Raw genomic sequence first — 19,295 nt, forward strand, 5'->3', positions numbered from 1 at the left:
ATTGGTCTAAGTTTAAAAAATAAATAAATAATTAATTTGACTTGACTCGATCAAAAATCTAAGTTAATCAAAGATAAAATATGGGTCAAAGACTTGTTGACTTCTTTGGGGAAAAATGGTTAAAATAAGATTACTTTGATTATTTTTTTTTATAGGGGAGGAGCTTGTTTGACCCTCGCGATCAATGACATGAACCTTGCATCGAGTCGACTCTCGAGTCGAGTTTTAAAACTATAATAATAATCATTTTATCCATGTGTTGATCCTCTCGACCCGTGACCTAGACCTTGCTCTAGTCAACCGCCGAATCAGTTTCTAAAACTATGATAATAACAACCTTTATCATTACATTGACCTGGATGAACCCGAGTTAACCATCTTGATCCATGACCCGAGCTTTACCACTAGTTGACTCTCGAATCAAGTTTTAAAACTTTAATAATAACCATTTTATATTTTATGCTAACTCGGATCAACCCTCATGACATATGACCCGAGTCATATCCTGGGTAGACCATTGAGTCGGGTTTTAAAATTATGATAATAATTATTTTTATCTTTATGTTAAACCAAATCTATAGTCAATTCCACTCATGACTCAGGTCTTGTCCCGAGTCAACTCTCGAATCAGATTCAAAACTAACCATTTTTATTCTTACGCCGACCTGGGATTTGCCTTGGATCGAATCCGAAGTTAGGTCTTAAAACTATGATAATAATAATTTTTATCCTTACATGTATAAGTTGGACAATTTTAAAAATTGAGAGTTTTTTACAAAAATATTTGAGGAATAAAGAATAATAAATATTGTTTCTAGAGACATGTTTTCTCTGTAACTCATGTTTTGGAAATATAAAAATTCACTCCAAAATTGTTCTAGAGACAAATTTATTTTTATGTCTTTGTCTCTATCTCTTCAACCAAACATATTTTTATCTTTATTGTCTCTATCTTTTTTGTCTCAGGATTATAACCAAACGCTGTCAAAAAGTTGGTTGTGATCAAGTATTAAATTAAACTAAAAGAAATCATGATTTTGAACAGTATTAATCAATCTCAGACTTAGTTTTCTTTTATATCGCAATGTTCATTTTTGTAATGTTTTATATTTTAGATATAAAACTTTATATTTTAGAATTTCATCATTCAAAATTATATTAACACGATTTTTTTGTTAAGATTTTTTTTAATTTTACATGCTCTCACACATGTGAAGTGTAAAATTAAAGATCGATAATGTAAAATAGAATTTTAAACTATAATTAAAAAATAAAAGAAAAAGGGTAAAATTTAACAAAAAAAAAAAATAAAGAACCATTGATCCTTCTAACCATTCAAAAAGCATGGAAAACTTACTTTTGGTCCCTCAATTTTCAAATTACAAATCATTTGGTTCTTATTGTTTCGGATTTTCATGTTTTGATCTCAAATTTTATTTTTATTGCATTTTATTCTTTTGATGTTGATAGAGGAGAGAGAAAATTACTAAAAAATATTTAAAAAAAAAAATTCAATCAGTTATATTTCAACCTTAAAAAATGTTGATCATGTTGTCAATGTGTTCGTTTTAAAGAGCGCACTTCAATGGACATGTTTTGTCCTTCAAACATGCTGAAAAAAATATATTAAAAATTATGAATATTTATATTTTTTTAAAGAGGATAAAATGGTGTTTAAAGTTTGGAGATGGTTTTATAAAGGTTTCTATGAGTGTTTTGAAAATGTTTTAGGTTAAAATAAGTTGAGATTTTGGTTTTTAGGATCCAAAAACTTGGATCCTAATTTTTCAATTATTGAAGATGGTCAAAATTTGCACTAAAAGATAATATATCATTCGCTTATTTAAAAGAAAAATAACAAAATAAAACAATGTGCAGCCTTCCAAATCATACGCCTTTAGACTTTTTATTTTGGGCTAAGCATGCTTGACGTGTTTGTTAAACAACTCTTAATCTTTTTATTTTTTAAAAATGAAATTAGAATGAAATTATCTTTAAATAATTTGATAAAAATATTATTTAAATAATTATCCAATTATATCATAGTTTTCAAGAACATTAGAGTGTTTTTATGGTAATATTAATAATTATTTTATGATTAATTTTATATTAATCTAATATGCAGGGTTTTTTAAAAAAAATAAAAAAACTAATTAGTATTCAATAAGAATGGAATATCCATGTTGTTACATTTTATTGTAAAAACTTTATATAATTTTTTTATCTTACAGTTTGCATACCCAGTTAGGAGGCACTTCCCTTCATTATCGTCCTTCGTTATTTCTCAGCATGGTACGAAATTAAAATTTCCGAGAAAGACCCGAAGTCTCCAAGCGATTGGGTTCACCAATACTCTCCCTGGGTTGATTCACCAATACTCTCGTCCCCAACAAAACCCACCCATTTAGTTTTCCAAATAATTTTTGATTAAAAATACATTAAAATATTTTTTATTTTAAAAATTTATTTTTAATATTAACATATTAAATCAATCTAAAAACTAGAAATAATTTACATTTAGAAAAATAAATCTTTTCGAAATCACTTTTCAACCACCAAAACAAAATCTTATATAGAAGGAATCAACCACAGCAATCAACTTTCAACATCAACCTATGGCAAATCCTTTTCATACCATTGGAGTCTTAGTATTTGCACACAAACAACAAAGCAGAGCATGCCAATGGGCCTGTAGCTCAACCAAAGAGGTCCTGTTCAAGCCTCTCATTTGAGACAAAAACACGCATAAAATGATCACATCAGCAGGAAAAGAGAGCATATAAAGCAGCACTTCGTTCTTGCAAGTAATTATTATAGCCATAAACGGTATCATCATCATCATCAACAACAACAACAAACAGGCATACAAAATATTATGAAAGCTGGAGATTTATAAGTTGTTTTTATCTCAGGGCAACATTCCCTACATATGATCCAGCTGCACTCATTCCTCTTCCTCGGCCTCTTCCAGCCAGTTAACAAAGGGCTCCAGGGCCTTCACAAAGGTTTGCCTGTTACATTCCCAACGTATGAAATATTAGCTTCATTAATGCAGAACAAAATGCCAAATTAAGAATATAATAGCCTTAACCTTTCCATGTCATAATGGAAGGTTAAATATCGCATTTTCAACTAGTAAGAAAGATGTCATTCCAGGTTTTCTATTTTTTTTATTTCCAATTATTATTCTCCTACAAAACAAAAACTTCATCCCATAGTATATGCATTATCGATCTCCTCAGATTATTAAGTGAACAGAGCAATTTAAAGAATACAGAACTTAGCGTGCAAGATGCCAAAAGTGAAGAAACTTGGATAAACTGAAGTGAAATTACACAGCAAACCTTGGCCAGAGGGTTTTTAAATTCAGTTAACAAGGGCCTTGTTTGTTTTTATGTTGCCTAATAAAGTGAATGAATTGAGCTTGCATACCTGCCCTTGGGATTTGTTCCTTTGCGGAACCAGTGCAGAATGGTGTCTTCTGCAAGCACATCCTGATCATAGAGAGACCTCACAATCTCAGGAAATAGCTTCATCAACTTAGCATCCTCATAACATTGCATCTGAACTTTGTACAAGAGTTCCAGCTCAAGTTTGCCACTGGTGCAAAATGTATTTAAAAGTTGAGCCCATGTCTTTACCTGGTTCATGAAAAGAAAACTCATCACAAAGACAGCATTATTTCATAAGATTGCAACTGGTGACCTAATCAATAAGCAACTGGCATGCAGTTGCCACAGGCTAACAGGGAGCTTCGTACTTAAATAACCATATCCACACATGCAAGATCCTTAAACTCAAATTGTCCTTTTCAAGTACATACAATTAGCCCATCAAACTGCACTCTGAAATAAGGTAATGCACTCTGAAATAAGGTAAAGTAGTCTACCTAGACATTATATGTGAAAGCATTCAAAAGTTCACATAGGTTGCCCCAGCACCAAAACTCTTACCAATTGATCAAAAGAAGATAATGATAAAAGGACTAAGAAATAGGGATGACAAATTAATTTGAACCCGATGGATACCAACCTGAATTGATGGTTTTTTTTATGGAACTACCTTACTCAATGGTAATGGATAAAGCATAAATATTATCAAACCCAGCCCAAAACCCAACACCAACCTAACCCAAGACATTATATATATATATATATATATATATATATATATATAGAGAGAGAGAGAGAGAGCAAGAACATTTATATTTTTTTTGGGTTGGGTACTATTTTACTTTTTGTTGAATAATAAATAATAATAGTAAAATAGATATCCATATGGATACCATACTCGAAACCCAATGAATAGCGTATGGATATCTAAATTTCTTAACCTATGGATAATGGATAGGATATAAATATAAAGAAACCCAACCCATGGGTACCATCTCTACTTAGAAATTTAAATTTTGTCTTATATGACACTAGAAAAGACAGCACAGTGAGGGAAAAATCACTCATTAAGGCTTAGTCTTCCTAGCATGTCATGTACTCAGTATGTTATGAAAACAGAAATTCTCCACCGACCTTACCATTGCTCATAAGAACCTTAGTGTCTCTAAGTGAAGGAAAGCACAAAAACAAAGTTCATAATGAAAACTACTTGCAAGTATAATAAGTACCAAGAAAAAAGTGGATCAAATCTAGTTATGCAGACAATAAAAGCAGCAAAATAACTTTATTTTTGTAGGCAAGGGTATTTCTGCAATTTCCAGATTTTCTACGTCTCCATTTTATTTTATTTTATCAGTTCCAAAATAACTAGCTTCACTATTTTTTTCCTCTTCTAAATAAACTATTAGGATGCTTTTTACATTGATAAGAAGTCCTTGTAAGACATGCTTTCTACATATGATAACAAGTCCTTGTAGGACTTGGGCCCTGTTTGTTTTTGCTTCTCAACCTACTTAATGGGGCCTTAGACTACTAGGAACTCTATAAAAAGGTTATGTAATTGATCAATATAAAGAGCCGGTATAAATAAAATTTCCGACAATTTGCTTTTGATTGTGCAACTCAATCTTCTCTTAGGTGTGATTTCTACAAATACTAGGTGTGAAGCTTTGGTTTTTCCTCCTCCTAGGCATGACTTCTAGAAATCTATCCCACATCCACATCCACATCCAAAGAGAAAAAACATGTCAATCTAGCCTTAAACACTCATCAATAGTCCCTAAACAGCCTCCCACACATACCCAACCAATCCTACAACAATTACCCATCAAAGATTAAGCCTAAAGTCCCCTAAAAAAATATCATATTACTATTCAAACAGCCCCTATATTCAGACCCGGAACAGGCCCATAAGCATCCTGTGTCATCTAGTTAATTTTCCTTTCTAACTTAAGTATTTCATTCATTTGCATCAACATGAGCGCACAAGTTCACTGAAAAATGACATCAATATCTTCGGTAATACAAGTAAAAAAAAAAAAAAGGTGTGCTTTAAGCCATACCTGGCGCAAAGCTGAATTGGCATTCTGCTGCTGATTCTTCCCAGACCATTGTACAGCATCCATTAATACATCCCACAAAATACGCACAATTTCAATGTCTGGTAACTTAGCATCTTTAACCCGTTGTTTCACTGTGTCGATGACTTCAGACATGTCAGCTTCCTCTGCTATCTGAGTTGTTAATGCAGATTTCATTTCCTTCAGCTTCACCTCAAATATTTTCTTTTCATTATATTCAACCAAAGGTATCAGTCCTTCCTTGCTGAGGATCAACAATGATTAGATATAGATAAGTTTCAGATTATGGGTAATAAAAATTTAGTGTTACTGATGAAAGACAATGCATGCGAAAAACAAGTGCTAGGGAAGCACAAAGACTATAAATTTGTGCATGCTTTGAGAGTTCAACTGAGACTTTTAGATGGACGAGTTTTCATGCAACTGAATAGATAATTTATTTGTGCATAATTAATCTTTATTGCACTCTTATAATCATTTCCACCCAAGAAAAGAGTTTGGGTGCATTGTTGGAACATATAAGCCAACAAATTAAATTGACAAAACTTTAACAGATAGGAAAAGTCAAATGGGTAAAACTAGCATCTCAAGATCTAAAACATAGAAAAGAAGTTAAGGCTGAGCTTAATTCACTCTGTATCGAAACTTGGCTACCATGTATCATGAGCCAAAACCAAGCAGCATAACATCAATCATTTTACTGTTAATTGTAAGAATATTTTTTTTCTTGGGAAAATATTTCATTGGCATAGGAAATAGCGCTACTCTTCTGCTCCAAGCTACAACTAGAATTTCGTTCACATTTCGTCAAGGGATGTCAACTGAAACTTTTTCTTCAAAATTTCTCAAGACATTTATATTTCCCAAAAGGATACACACAACCGCATCTCACCACACCTGCACACTACCATATGTTGGGCCCAAAACGGTACTAGATCAAGCATAAAAAATTACCTTTGTCATCTCAGCAACAAGTTTTCACACAAATAAATCATCAGATTGGACGAGCATAACCATTCAACTCAAATCAGAAAAGCTAAACATGTTGGGCTCTTCTCCATTCCAAGATAATGAAGCAACATACCATTGATCACAGATATCTTTGCCAATATCCAAATTAAACAACTAATTTTTTTTTCTTTTTGAAACAATGAAATCTTACCATTTGCAAATGACAGGAAGACAGCCCATTTCTGGAAATGACCAGAGAGGAAACCATCATCCAAATACATGTCACAAATGGCATAGTAATTTCAAGGTTAAAAGAAAGACAAGAAACCACATAAAAAGTAACTCAAAGCGGAAAAAAAAAAAAGGGATCAGAATTGACATGTATAAAAAAGTCATGTATTTTTTCGTGGCCATGAAACATTATATATCCAATGTAGAAGCATTCAGCAAAATCAAAAGCTTTACAGGGTTAGATCAACAAATGCAATAAAGATCCATGCCAATTTTATCAATCAGCATCACAGAGTGTAGATTCGCATTTGGAAATAAAGTATGTTTTAAAAATTACAAGAAAATAATAAATTATCTCTGAAAAATATTTCATTCTATTATCAAAGAACAGGTGGAAGAAAACTCACGAGAAATGCTCAGAGAAACCTTCAGCAGATCGCTTTGCAGATGGGAAGAACTCCATAAGGTTCTCCTCCATTTTTCCCCGTTTCAGAATTGAAATCAGATCATCAAGGCTATTATCAACCAGATACTCCTTGAAGAAGTCTGTTATAAATGAAAGAACTATCCCTTTGGCCACAAGGTTATCCTTAAGCAGAGGCTGAAAAACAGTCTCCGGTGGCAACCCAGATAATTTCTGGGAGAATGCAAGAGCTGTGAAAATGGCCAGCTTCTTCCTTTCATTTTCTTCAAAAAGTTCCAGCGACTGCAGGAACCTTCGCATAACATTTTCAAGGTTCTTAATGAGAAATGGCTTGCGGCGCAGAATTTTCTGCGTGTAGATTACTGATGGTAAAATGATTTCCCGTGTAGGCTCACAATCTATTATAGAGTAAGGGTGGCGTTCACCTTCATCAGGTTTTGTTGTGCCAGGTTGTGTACGGCCTCCAGTGAAAACAACCTGCGTGTATATGATAAATTAGATTGTCTGAGAATTTAAGAATTCACTTTAGGTGAAAACATAGTGATATAAGCAATTTGTTGGAATATTACAGCGCTAAACAGCTCAAAATTTCCTCCAAAACAGAACATACATGACAGTAGATAGGAAACCCAATGCCTATATTGCATAGATTAGCATCTGCATTAATGTTGAGCCCAAGCATTTTAGCTCCCAACATTTCCTTTCACGTTTAGAAAGGAGAAATCAAGGTTTTTTTATATATAAATAAAGCACACACACACACTCCAACTTGCAAATCAAAATTAATTTATAGAATTAGCATAGCAAGAGTGTATTAAATGCATTAAATCCTGCAAAAGTAAATTTCATGCATGCGACTCCAAAATATTTGCTCCTGCATTCCTTAGCATGGTTTTTCTTTCATGTTCTGTACATGGACCACCAGCAAGCATACGCAACAAGGATATAACTTCCCTAAATCTAATTTTTTTTCACTGAGATTAACATTTCTGATTCTGAAAAAAAAGATTAAGTCTAATTAAACTACCAACAAAATGCTCCCTTTGATTTTGGAGCATTCTTTAGAAATGATGTTGACAATTTGAACCTTCTATATAATAAATGATGAGCTTGCCTCAAAAAAGGTGTCACCGTATCTTGAGAAGTTAAGGTCTGCAGATTCAATGCTCTTAGCAACAAGTTCCTGCACGTTGGGAATTTCAATAAGATCCAGGTGCATGAGCTAGTGATGCATATTCAAACATGACATGAGAAAAAAGATGGTTGGTGTGCATTAGATTTAGGAAAAATAAGAAAGAAAGAAAGAGAAATTACCAAATCACCAGCATTATCCAAGTAAATCTGGACCACTGCATCGGCAAACGCTGCAGGGTCCAGTGGAGCAGCAATATTCCGTTTGCGGGTCTTAATCCGCGTGCCACTGAGGATAAAATGTTTAGTCAAGAGGTATTACAGAAAAAAGATTTCGTAAAAATCAAGATATCCATTGACAAGAACAGACACCATCAGTATCTTAACATGTACCATGTCCATAAACAAATTAGACGTTTTGTACAACAATTCCAAATCCAGATTTTAACTGTAATTAGATCAAGTAATTCAACAAAATGAAAAAAAAAGAAAAAGAAAAGAAACCAAACAATTCATTGACTAGAACCCAGGCACCGGAACTCTCCAACTAACTATTTGCATGTTTTTTCTTGGAATACGCGATCATATCCAATAATTTAATTGGAAATTGCCAAATACAAAAGCAATAACACAAGAAGGATAAGAAAAGACTTACCCAAGAGTGGGTCTCTCCTTCGAGCTGCATATAAGAAACAGAACATAAAACCAATCAGAAGGGAAAAAAAAAAAAGCAAAAGAACAAAACATATCAAATACGATAAAAGTGAAAGAACATTAAAAAAAAATTACTTCAAAAAATAAAACGTCAAATGATTAACAAGAATATGCTTTAAAACCAAATCAAAACTTGAAAGAACCAGACCCTTCTGCTCTAAGAACCCTAAAAGCAAAAGAAACAGTATAAAAGCCCTAAAACAAGAAAAGATGATATTTTAGAAGGAAATAGCGATGAAAAAATAAAAACACAGATCCAAAAGTAATTATGAATATTGGCAGATCCAAGGCAAGCAGGCGTAAGAGAAAGATGAGCATACCTCATAAACCAAGATGAAAACGGGATCTGCGAAGCAGAGGGTCTCTCTGAGATTTGGGGTTGAGGTTATCGAGAGAGAGAGAGGGGAACAGAGAGATTTTTGGTAAGATGGGGTTTCGACAGTGATATTATATATATTATTGATTTCAGTATTACCTAGATTCTTCGCCTGCACTCTTTATTTGTTTTTTTTTTTTTTATTCTATCCTTAAAAAATACCTAAAATTATTTAAAATATAGAACACTTTTGAGGCAACCGTGCAAAAACATTTATATAAAATTTTGAATTTTATTTTTATTTTTAAATTATTTTAATATATTATATAAAATTAAAATTTAAAGAATAAAAAAATATTAAAATACATTTAAAAACTATCGTTACTTGATACTAGTTAAAATATTAAAAAGTAATATGTTAAACAATATATCTTATTAAAATAATTAAGATTGCAATATATTTTCTTTAAATAAAATAATCATAGTTACAATTTAAAATATAAATTATAATAATTTTATCAAATTCAAATCAAAATAAAATAAAGAGTTAAGTTATAATCAACTAAATATTAAAGATCAAAAATAAAAATAAAAACATTTAGTTAAAAAAATAATCAAAAAAATATTATATTTAAGCAAATAAAAATATCATGAACACAACACTTCATATTGGACAACATATTAAATGACATATTTTTTAAAATATTAATATAGTGATTAATCCAAAAAAATAGAATGATAACCCAGATTATTTTGAATGATATATTTCAAAAAACAGAATAAAACGATAATTTATTGACTTGACTTGGATTAATCATGATTGATTCGCAAAACTCATGATCTAAAGCATGAGACTTAATGATCTCATGGAACTCAAATCAAAACAAAATTAAGAACTGAATTATAATTAATCAATATTGAAGGCTAAAAATAAAAAAAATAAAAACATTTGATTAAGAAAAAGACAAAAAAAAAGCTATATTTAAGCAAAAAAAAAAATATCATGAACTAATCACAACATACTTATATTTAAGCAATTGATTCAGTTTAATTCAACACTGAGATTTCTTTTAAAAAAACTAAATTTAATAAAGAAGGATAAATAAAAACACCTTAAATAACCTAGGTTATTTTTAAAATTAGTAAAACAATCATGTGAAAAGTAAATACAAAAACAACATAGTCTAATCCATAATTTATTCAAATGTTGAAAGATTAAGTTAAAAAGACATAATCTTTAAAAAAAAAAGAAAAAAACAATATATGAATCGAATGAATCTCCTAATCTTCCAAATTCACAATCCATTAAATTATAGACCCTGAATCAATTAAGAAGTTTAATTCAATGTTAAATGATGAAATCATAAAAATTATATATATATATATATATCAATTAAAAAAAATTTCAAAGTAAGAAAAAATAGCAAAGAAGTAAAAGATGATGAAATCATAATAAAAAATCAATTTTAAAAATTATCTCAAATAAGATAAATAGTAATCAAGAGAATGGAGGCCAAATTTGACATATTAAAAAATTAAAAGAGGGTGAAATTGAAAACAAATTTTAATTCTTTAAAATAATTCAAATAAAAAATATAAATTAAAAGAATAAGAACCAAATTTGAAGGAAAAATAAATTAAAGGGTTTTTGTGAAATTTTACAAGGTCAAACACAAAAATCAATGAGGAGAGAGAAAATAGAAAGAAAAGGAAAAAGAAACCAATGCTAAATCGAAAGGAATTACACAGCATGCATCACTTAAGGAGGTAGACCTCGTCGTGATGAATCGAAAAACACCAAGAAATGTTGTTTTGACATCATAAGTCGCCACACACATTGCTTAAATATGGAGGGGTGGCTTACTCATTGGTGTGTTCAATGAAAGCACCAACAAGTGTTTTTTTTTTTTTTATATATTTATTAAAATACAAAATTATCCTCAAAACCAATGAAAACTAAATAAAAGTAAACATAAGCCCCTAGAGGTGAGGTAAGGAAATTTTGATTTTAAGGACAATAGAGTCATTTTACTGTATTGTGAAAAGTGAAATATAAAAAAAAAAAGCCTATAAATCCAAGTTAAATATTTTTTGCTTTTAAAAGATATTAAGTAATTATCTTATGTATAAAAAAATATGAAAAGACTGAGCTACCATCAATCAACTCTAAAATGACCAATAGACCATATGAAAATATCAAATTACCTTTAAACCTATTTGTACTTTTAAAGTAACAAAAAATCAAACCAAGATAAAAAATCTTCCCAAAGCTAGATTTATTTTTTTTTAAGAAAGAAGATGACCAAAAGCCATCGCCACCAAACTCTTGTTGTCGAATGAAATATTTTTATATCAAACTCAATGATTTTGGTTGCCATAATTGAAACAATTAAATACTTTCGCTCTTTCCACAACCATTTTCTAGAGAGTCTCTCTCATCCAATGACTGAAAATGACAAAAGTAAACTTTATGATCAAAATGAAAATTATAAAATTAGAGATTAAACATATATTATCGTGTTTTACATTTTAACCTTTGTCTTTTAATTTTATAAGTGTACCATAATTGCAAGGCTAATTTAATCCAATTAAGCTAGAGAAGAACTATATTGAACAAAAAAAATTACAAATAAAAAAAAAAGAATAAGTAACGAGCTTCTTATTTATATGTAAAGTAAGCTCCATAACATAATCCAGTTATTTTTAATTTGTTTAGGTAACTATTAATTATGTTATTATGCATTATATATTAAGTATTATAATTATAAAAACTACAAAAATATGTGGTTTTATAGTTTAGAAACCACTTTTAACACTCATGTAAAAACATATTTGTCATTTTTTATATTTTATATTTTATATTTTATATTTTGAAGTTTGTATTTATTTTCAATTTAGTCATATTACGTTATTTATTTGCAATTATATCTTTTAAAATTATGTTTTCATGGTTTTATGAGCTCAAATTCTTTTTTTTTTAATTCTTGTCTTGCTTTTTTTTTTATGTATCATTTTTTTTTTTACATTAAATTGCAAATAGATTTTATGAAATATATAGTTTTAGCTTTCTTTTAAAAACCACTTAGGACCAAGATTGACATAAAGGGAATACACATGGTTCTTTTCCATAAATATTGCACAAGAATTCCATTTGATCCCTCAAGTTATGTTTTGTTCATTTTCTTTTAGGTTATTACATTTTAGTGTCATTTGACATTGTGGTAACTTTTGCTTTTTAAAGTGTTTTTTAAATTTATCTTTGCTTGAAAAGGCATTAAAATAATATCTTTAGGTGTTTTTTTTATTATTATTTTGATGTCTAAACAAAAAATTATTTTGATATATTTTCAAATAAAAAAATATTTTAAAAAAATATTATACACCACATTACCAAATACAAACTTAGTCCTAAAGGTCGTTTTTTAAACATTTCAATTCTTGAAAGTTAAGAGGAAGAGAAAAGGTCATTAAAAAAGTTAAAGAGAGAAAACTCTTGGATGAAAGGATTTTGGTCAACAATAACTTTGATTTTGATGTTTATGATTTTGACTTAGAGAGAGAAACTCAATAGATGTAGTTTTCACTTTCAATAATACTTGAAGAATATATTTGATCTTATAAAGTTTTTTTTTTCTAATTTTATGATGAGTTTGTAAACATTTGAGAAAGCGTTTTAAGGTTGATAATAAGCATATTGAGCTCTCTAAAATGTTTTTTTAGGTGAAAATAGGTGAGAAATTAAGTTATGAGGTCTTAATATACTAGACCTTGATTTTCAATCACCTTTAATGTTTGTGGTTTTAACTAGACAAGGGTCTAATCGCTATTCCAACTTAAGAGATTTAGGTTTGGTGGCCATGCCAGACCCTAAAGCCTTTAGCTTGTAATGTTGTTGCTAGACCTAAGGGCCTTGGGTCTGATGTATTTGCAGACCCAAGCAAATAATACATAAGCAGATGACAATTATATATTTTAGTTATCAAGAGAGAGAGAAAAAAAAAAAAACAACAATAATCAAAGAAATGTTTCGCGAAAAGATAAGATGATAAATTAAAAATGAAACTATTATTATAATTTACAGTAAAAAATCTCTTGATTTACAGTGATTTCTCCACACTAGTTAACTTTTGTTATAGTGTAACTATAAACTATCATTTCTTGAACAAGAGTTGTCTCCATGCTCCATCTTTTATTTTTTCTTTTCTAGTTTAGCATTTTATTTTTGGTAAAACAAGAATAGCCATTTTAACTGGTTATATAGCTTAACCGTTAGAATGGTTAAAACTAAAAAGAAAAAGGTAAAAGTATATTTATTTTATTTTAACTCTTCTTTTAGCTGCTGCATTGCATTGCAGATGCTCTAGCATAGATGTCTTAGCAAAACTAGTTTTTTTTTTTTGTTAAATATATTAATATGTTATTAGTAAAAAAATAATAAAAAAAAGAGCTTGGCTTGGAAGACCTAACAAGTGTGTGATGACCTCAAAAGCTGACATTCTTGTGATTCCTGACCTAATTTGTTTTTTTTTTTTTTTTATCAGGACCCTACTGACTGAGAGAAAATACCAATAATTTTTTGACCATAAAAAAGAAGAAGAAATGTTCAATGAATAAAAAATAAAATAAATAAATACCCATCGTTCAATTTCAACATGGGTAGGCACATAATCCATAGACCGTAGACAAAAGTCAGTCCCGTCGATTAAAAACGAATTAATAATCACAAGGGATTGAGCAAGAAAACATGTCTCTGACCTCTCGCATTTTATTTACTCCTCCCACCACCATTAAAGCCTCCCCTTGCCTCCCTCCCCCTTCTGCCTTTTGTCCTCTCAAAACCCCTTCTCTCTATTTCAATTCTCCCCATCCATCCTTCCTCCGCTTCACCCATATTACAAAGTCGCCGTCGTCTCTATTCGCGAGGGTCTTTTCGTCCTTCAACCCCACCGCCACCACCAACCCCCCAACCATGGGTGACGCTCCTGATGCTGGCATGGACGCTGTCCAGAGACGCCTTATGTTCGAGGACGAGTCTGTTTCCCATTTTTCCTCTCCCTTTTCTCTTATTTACATTGCTCCCAATACCTCTCGTTCTTTCTTGGTTCTTATCGTGCTACCTGCTATAATTGCTGATCTGGGTTATGTTTTTTTTTCCCTTTCAAAAACAATTTATAAAGAAATGGGACTTTGAGGTTTTATTGGTTTGTGTATAGAGATGCATAGAGAAAATCTCTGTATTTTTTTTTTCTTTTCGTGCTCCTGTTTGCTATCTTCTTGAGTTGACTTTTTAGTTGAGCGTGGGATTTAATTAATTTGTTCAATATATATAACGATTTGATGGGCTTCTTTCATTTCCTCCTGCTGTGCGACCATTTTCATTAGTGAAGTCAGTTATATCCCGTGTGTAAATTTTCAATATATATGTTTATTTATCAATTTTATTTTTATGTTCAGTATATATGTTTTTATGTTCAATAATATGCTCAATATAATTCTAGTTTATAATTAGAGCTTGTAAATTGAAGGATCCGTTCTGTGTGAAATATTTGATGTCAAAACATTAGTAAGTAGTGATAATAAAGGAAAGGATATTTGATTTGAGATCTCACCTTTCTAATGTTGTGGGCTGCAAACTCTTGCATTAGAACATAGACTTTGTTAGAGATCTGGTTTTTTTATTCAAAATTTTTTTGCTTTCCGAACTTTTTAATTCTTGTTATTTACTACAATTGATTGCATAGCATCATTTACAACATACCTAAGTTAGGTTTGATTATCTTTAATTAATTCTAATTGGCTGCAGATGCATTTTAGTGGATGAGAATGATCGGGTTGTTGGTCATGACTCCAAGTATAATTGTAAGTATAATTTTGCAGATTACAAATGAAACTACCTGTTGCATGTCGTGTAATCTTTCCTATCTTAGGCATGTGAGTAGTCTTTGAATGACAAGGCAAACAGCTAACTTGCAGGTTTTTTTTTTTTTGGTGGATCTTTCTTAAAATGCTTGTAGACTAGATTATCTTCAGGTTGGTTTTCTCATAATGCTTTTGAAATCTACAGGTCATTTGTGGGAAAATATTTTGAAGGGAAATGCCTTGCATAGAGCTTTTAGTGTGTTTCTCTTCAACTCGAAACATGAGCTACTCCTTCAGGTATGTGGTCAGTATTTCCAGACCATGTTTCTGGAAAGCACTGGTTCGAGCCCAGTTTGTGACGAGGCCTTTTTGGTTTTGAGAATATTAGCATTTCATTTTTAGAAATATAGGATCTTGCATGTTAATTGTTATGCCTAGAGATTTTGTAACCTAATGTGACTTGATATGTTATTGGCTTTTTCCCACCTCAATGGAAGGGAATGGATTGCTCTTTTATTGCTTTAAGCATTCTTGCACTCTTAGTTAGAAAATTTTTGTAAGCTTATTCCTTTTATAACCACAATCAAAAACTGTAAATGCCAAGGAGACAACATTCATGACCACATGAGTGGAGCTACCCCTAATCACTAAGAGAATCCAACTAGAGAACTTGCACATTGTAGGAGCTGAAAAAATTAGAAAGACTTTTGCTAAGAAACTGATTTTGTGACTGGAACAACATTTTTCTTGGGTCAGCTTTGTCTTATTCATAATTGTTCTGTAAAAATTTATGACAATTGAGATAACATATTTATTCTTTTTATGCTTTTGATAGCAACGCTCTGCGACAAAGGTAACATTTCCCCTGGTGTGGACTAACACTTGCTGCAGCCATCCTTTATATCGTGAATCTGAGCTTATAGATGAGGATGCCCTTGGTACATATTTGTGCATTTGTCCATACGCCATCATCATCTACTATACATGTTTCACTGGAGTGGGTAATAAGTTCTTAACCTTTTCTTCTTTGTAATTGTCAGGGGTGAGGAATGCTGCACAGAGGAAGCTTTTCGATGAGCTTGGTATTCCTGCTGGAGATGTGCCAGTTGATCAGTTCAGTTCACTGGGACGTATATTGTACAAGGCACCTTCTGATGGAAAGTGGGGGGAGCATGAACGTAATGTTCCCTACTTTACCTGTTTGGTGTTCTCATCATGTTCTTCCTTTATTTCTTGTCAATTTGTCTCATTTCCTTCTGAGTTGGGGACCATTGGTCGTGCTGAAATCAAACTGTGTTTTTCTAACTAATGTTCCAGGCTTTTATTTTACAGTTTGATTTCATTGTTCATACAGAATCCTTCCAACTTTACTCTCAACTGATTTGCTGACCTCTTATATCTTTCAATTTTGCAGTTTGATACCATTTTACTCTCAACTGATTTGCTGACCTCTTATATCTTTCAATTTTGCAGTTGATTACCTGCTCTTCATTGTTCGAGATGTTAGCGTAAATCCAAACCCTGATGAGGTAGCTGACGTCAAGTACGTTAACCAGGATGAGTTGAAGGAGCTTCTGAGAAAAGCAGATGCTGGCGAGGAAGGTTTGAAGTTGTCACCGTGGTTCAGACTAGTTGTGGACAACTTCCTGTTCAAGTGGTGGGACCATGTCGAGAAAGGAACTCTAGAGGAAGCAGCTGACATGAAAGCGATTCACAAGCTGACTTGAGGCACGCCGGTATCATCTGCAACTTTATTTCAATAAACTTGGACATGAAACAGTTCCAAACAAGTTGGCATTCCGTCTTTGTTGTAAGTAACCTTGCTATTTCCTGAAACAACCTCTTTTGGCCAGGTTATGTATTTCTTAAAACTTGGGTTGCGGAAATTGAAGAAATAATGGAAGACAATAAATCAACGGGCGTATTCTAGATAAGTTGTGGTCCTTTTCGAGAATGTTTGGGAATGTGGTTTAACTTCTATTTCTAAACAAGTTTTAATTTTATTTTATAAATTAATTTTTTTAGTATTTTTAAATTATTTTTGATATGTTAATATTAAAAATAAATTTTAAAATATATTATATATATATATATATATATATATATTTGCTATAACAATTCCAAACTCTTCAAAGTTATGGAGCTATAACTTATATTTGCTATATATATTAATATATCAAAATAATTTGAAAATATATAAAAAAATTAACTTTTTTTAAATACAATTTCAATCACATTCTCTCCTCCAAAACATATCAAACTTGCAAAAAACACAAATACATGAAAATTTTTATTAAAGACATATCAAAACAAATAAATTTTCAATTAATTTAATATTAAATAAAAAAACAAAAAAAAACTACCAAAATCAAATAGAAAACCACGCAGACATGCCTAGCCTTTCACAAAACGCGTAAGAATCTCTTTGTTGAACTCTACTTGTACATTTTGTGCAAGTGCTTAGGTGTTCTCATTTGGACTTGTGATTCCACTGGGGAACCTGGCCTTGGAGGAGACGCCTTTTTGTCTGGTCAGGTGGCTCAGATTCGTTTGGCACGGGGTTCTGAAAATGGAAAACACCTTAAAATTTTAATATAAAATCTAGACGCATGGAGAGCTTGAACTTGGACTTGAATTTTAAACAAGCACAAGCACTCATTTAAGTGCCTTGTTTATGTGGCAACTTTTGTTTTTAAAGTAAATTACACATATTAAATATTTAGTAATGCTAAAATATATTTTATGTTCACGTGAGACCTATACAAAATTTATTTAAACTACAAGTTTGCAAAAAGCAGTAAAGAACTGCTTCCTCGCATCTTACAGACAGTAGAGAGTTGAACTCTCCACTATTCACTTAAGTGAACAGTGAAGAGTTCAACTCTACTGTTCACATGAACAGTGGAGTCACTTTTCATTATTCTGGCTAGACCGGATCTGGTCCAAAGCTAAATGTATTAAATCGGGTTCGAATCAGTTAAAAAAAATTCAATTTTTATTTTTATTTTTAATTATGTTTTATAAATTAGAAGGAGATCGCTTGATGACGTAGCATTTTACAGAATTTGATCGCAATCTCAATTTTGTTCCTGATAATATTTTACCTGATGTTGTTGCGCGCTTAAGAAACCAAGAAAACTGTAGTCCTTGTCGGATGGATTTCATACGTGATGAAATTATAGATAGTTTAATGGAACAATATTTTTTTTTTATATATAAGTATTATTTATTTCATGATGTAATAGCAGTAGTTAAATCTACAATGTTTTAAATTAAAAACCATCAATATATATATCTTAATTATTTTATATCCTTAATTTAAAAAAAACATTCTTTTAACCAAACACATTAAACTACTTTTTGTTCAACCTCAATTTCAACCACAGTCTTAACCAAGCATTTATAAATACCAAACCAACCTCAACCAAAAGTACTTTTTGTAAAAACAACTTTTTTTTAAACCACGACCATAAAAACTACCACAATACCAAACACACATAATATTATACTCGTTAAACTTTATAAAATTCATCACATGTTTATAGATTTGGGTAGTTGATCTGATTAAGGGATTTGGTAAGTTTAATTCCTTTTATTTTATTATTAAATATTGAGTTAATTAGAAATTCAGTTTTATAATTGGTTTTGTTTAACTTTCTATGAGGTTATCACGGTCTAAAAAAATCTCGGTATACTGTTGATGTTTGATTTTGTAATCATATATTTTTTTTTATCATATAATTAAATAAAAAATATTTTTTAAAAAAATATAATTCCATTGGAGTCTATAATCCCGTACACAGGTTTGGTGTGCTAGCCAACTAACCCGAATTTTTTTTGTTCTTTTTTTTTCAATTTCATCCTTCAATATTGGATTGGTAGATAAATAAACTGTATGATTTTATTATTTTTTGTTTTTTTATAGGGTTATCATTATTTTAAATAAGTGTCTAATTTTTAGATTGGTTGTCAATTTTGTGAGCATATATTTTTTATCATATAATTAAATAAAAAAAGTTATTAAACTCAATAGAATCCATAACCCGGATCATAGGGGGATCATGATCGATTCAATCTGTCATTATCGTAATATTTTTTTAAATCCAGAATTAAAATGCATAATATAAATGCAACTATATCCATATATCCTAGCAAGATAAATCCATAATAAAAACTCAATTTTGACTCTTATAGAG

The 19,295-nt window shown here is 30.8% G+C and overlaps 2 protein-coding genes and 1 long non-coding RNA gene across 3 annotated transcripts; 1 reads left to right on the forward strand and 2 right to left on the reverse strand.

The window, feature by feature from the left end:
- Positions 1-2,780: 2,780 nt before the first annotated feature.
- On the reverse strand, positions 2,781-9,385 carry LOC118028918 (uncharacterized). The gene is made up of 8 exons (XM_035032671.2): positions 9,245-9,385; positions 8,866-8,889; positions 8,394-8,499; positions 8,194-8,262; positions 7,063-7,556; positions 5,456-5,717; positions 3,433-3,641; positions 2,781-3,011 (listed from the first exon to the last, which is right to left on the reverse strand). The coding sequence occupies exons 1-8, from the start codon at positions 9,247-9,249 to the stop codon at positions 2,945-2,947; spliced, it is 1,236 nt and encodes a 411-aa protein (XP_034888562.1). The 5' UTR covers positions 9,250-9,385; the 3' UTR covers positions 2,781-2,944.
- A 4,528-nt stretch (positions 9,386-13,913) lies between these two features.
- On the forward strand, positions 13,914-17,033 carry LOC118028878 (isopentenyl-diphosphate Delta-isomerase I). The gene is made up of 6 exons (XM_035032615.2): positions 13,914-14,271; positions 15,044-15,099; positions 15,305-15,396; positions 15,935-16,037; positions 16,140-16,277; positions 16,573-17,033. Exons 1-6 carry the CDS (start codon positions 13,985-13,987, stop codon positions 16,824-16,826), a joined length of 930 nt encoding a protein of 309 aa, XP_034888506.1. The 5' UTR covers positions 13,914-13,984; the 3' UTR covers positions 16,827-17,033.
- On the reverse strand, positions 16,417-16,662 carry LOC140955177 (uncharacterized). Its single transcript, XR_012168940.1, has 2 exons — positions 16,549-16,662; positions 16,417-16,489 (listed from the first exon to the last, which is right to left on the reverse strand). It is a non-coding gene; the product is annotated as an uncharacterized lncRNA (long non-coding RNA).
- Positions 17,034-19,295: the final 2,262 nt, after the last annotated feature.

This window comes from Populus alba, chromosome 19 (assembly GCF_005239225.2).
Source record: "Populus alba chromosome 19, ASM523922v2, whole genome shotgun sequence".
Lineage (NCBI taxonomy): Eukaryota > Viridiplantae > Streptophyta > Magnoliopsida > Malpighiales > Salicaceae > Populus > Populus alba.